The sequence below is a fragment of the Helobdella robusta genome (genome assembly GCF_000326865.2).
Source record: "Helobdella robusta unplaced genomic scaffold HELROscaffold_782, whole genome shotgun sequence".
Lineage (NCBI taxonomy): Eukaryota > Metazoa > Annelida > Clitellata > Rhynchobdellida > Glossiphoniidae > Helobdella > Helobdella robusta.
The window spans coordinates 83,646-85,152 of NW_008705449.1; the positions used below are offsets into that span (position 1 = coordinate 83,646).

At 37.7% G+C, this 1,507-nt stretch overlaps 1 protein-coding gene across 1 annotated transcript in view; it reads left to right on the forward strand.

Moving 5' to 3' along the window:
* Positions 1-886: 886 nt before the first annotated feature.
* Positions 887-1,507, forward strand: part of HELRODRAFT_184523 (hypothetical protein) — a gene marked incomplete at both ends in the record, with an annotated part of 1,319 nt that continues 698 nt past the window's right edge. Inside the window, 2 exons of the mRNA XM_009031764.1 lie at positions 887-929; positions 1,363-1,482. Of these exons, the coding sequence (XP_009030012.1) occupies positions 887-929; positions 1,363-1,482 (163 nt within the window). The remainder of the gene's footprint in view (positions 930-1,362; positions 1,483-1,507) is intronic.

Consider the following 1,507-nt stretch of genomic DNA (forward strand, 5'->3'; position numbering starts at 1 on the left):
TTCTCTTCGAATTGTCATCGGAACGATCATCATGAGACACCACCTGAATCGTGCTGACGCCCACCACAACCCACCTCTCAGCATCCTGTAGACAATTTTTTTATTAGCGTAGTATTAAATGAATGTTAGAATCTTAGATGAAAAAATTATAAAATGAAAATATTGGCAAATAAATAATATTTTAAAATAACAAAGAGAGTAAAATATAAAAAAAACTTACTTTCGTCCATTCGACAAAGGCAGAATGTTGAATGCTTGAGTGAGTGAATGAATTAATTAGTTAAGTAATCAATCAATGTTTCAATGATTAAAAAAAATAAATTAATGGAAAAATAATTTGAAAGATTGAGTGATAAAATGAATGAATGAATGAGAAAAATTAAAAGACGAAATTAAAAGACGAAATTAAAAAAAACGAAATAAAAAATTAAAAGACCTTACTTCAAAAATCGGCGTTACTGTAATTCATTGCACCGACTACCACATTCAGATCGGCACACAAGATTTCATCCGAACTTCAGTGTCTGTCGAACAGCCAACGAGCTGATTCTTCATACACCACCATCATCATGTGCAAATCATCATGAGACCACCATCTGAAACGTGCTGACTCCCACCTCTGCCCACCTCTCATCGTTCTGTAGACAAAATATTTTTTTTTGCTTGGTAGTAAATGAATGTTAAAATCTTAGAAGCAAAAAATTAGAAAATGAAAATAATGGCAAATAAATAATATCTTAAAATAATAAAGAGAGTAAAATGCAAAAAAAACTTACCGTCGTTCATTCGACAAAGGCAGAATGATGAATGCCTTCCGGTTCCTACGTTGTCCTCCAAAACTGGTGCCAGTCCTTCTTGAAATTGTTGTTGAAACACAGCCCGTGGGATGGAGAAAGATAAAGATAATATTCTCATCAGAAAGCTTAGCGGTGCTTGCATCTCAAATTGCTTAATAAAAATAATCCTATCTACCTATTTAATTACCTTAACTAATCAATATTAAATTGTTAATGGTACGATAGTCAAAAGCCCCCCTTCATTCTCCCTCCTTGCACAGAGGTTCACCGATAGCCAGGGCACCGGATAGTAAACCATTGCCGTGCGGATAGTAGACTATTGCCGTGCGGATAGTAAACCATTTGCCGTCCGGAAGCCGTGCGGGTAGTAGACTATGGCCATGCCGCATAGTAAATCATTACCGTGCAGATAGTAAACCATTGCCGTCCGGATAGTAAACCATTGCCGGTTCACCACTGGCCACCAAGGCTTACCTCTGACAAGAGACTTTGAAATTCAGAGTCATATATTCATTAATTTATTCATCCATTATTAACTCATTTATTCACTTTTTCATTCATTAAGTCCCGCCCACAATTTTGGGCCCCTCTCCCAGCAAAGAAATCATCGTAGTCCACGAGGGGGCCAACTTAACGATCGCATGCAACGCCACCGGAAGTCCACAGCCGGAAATCACGTGGTCGCGTAGGTCCCTACTACTACCAGAAGT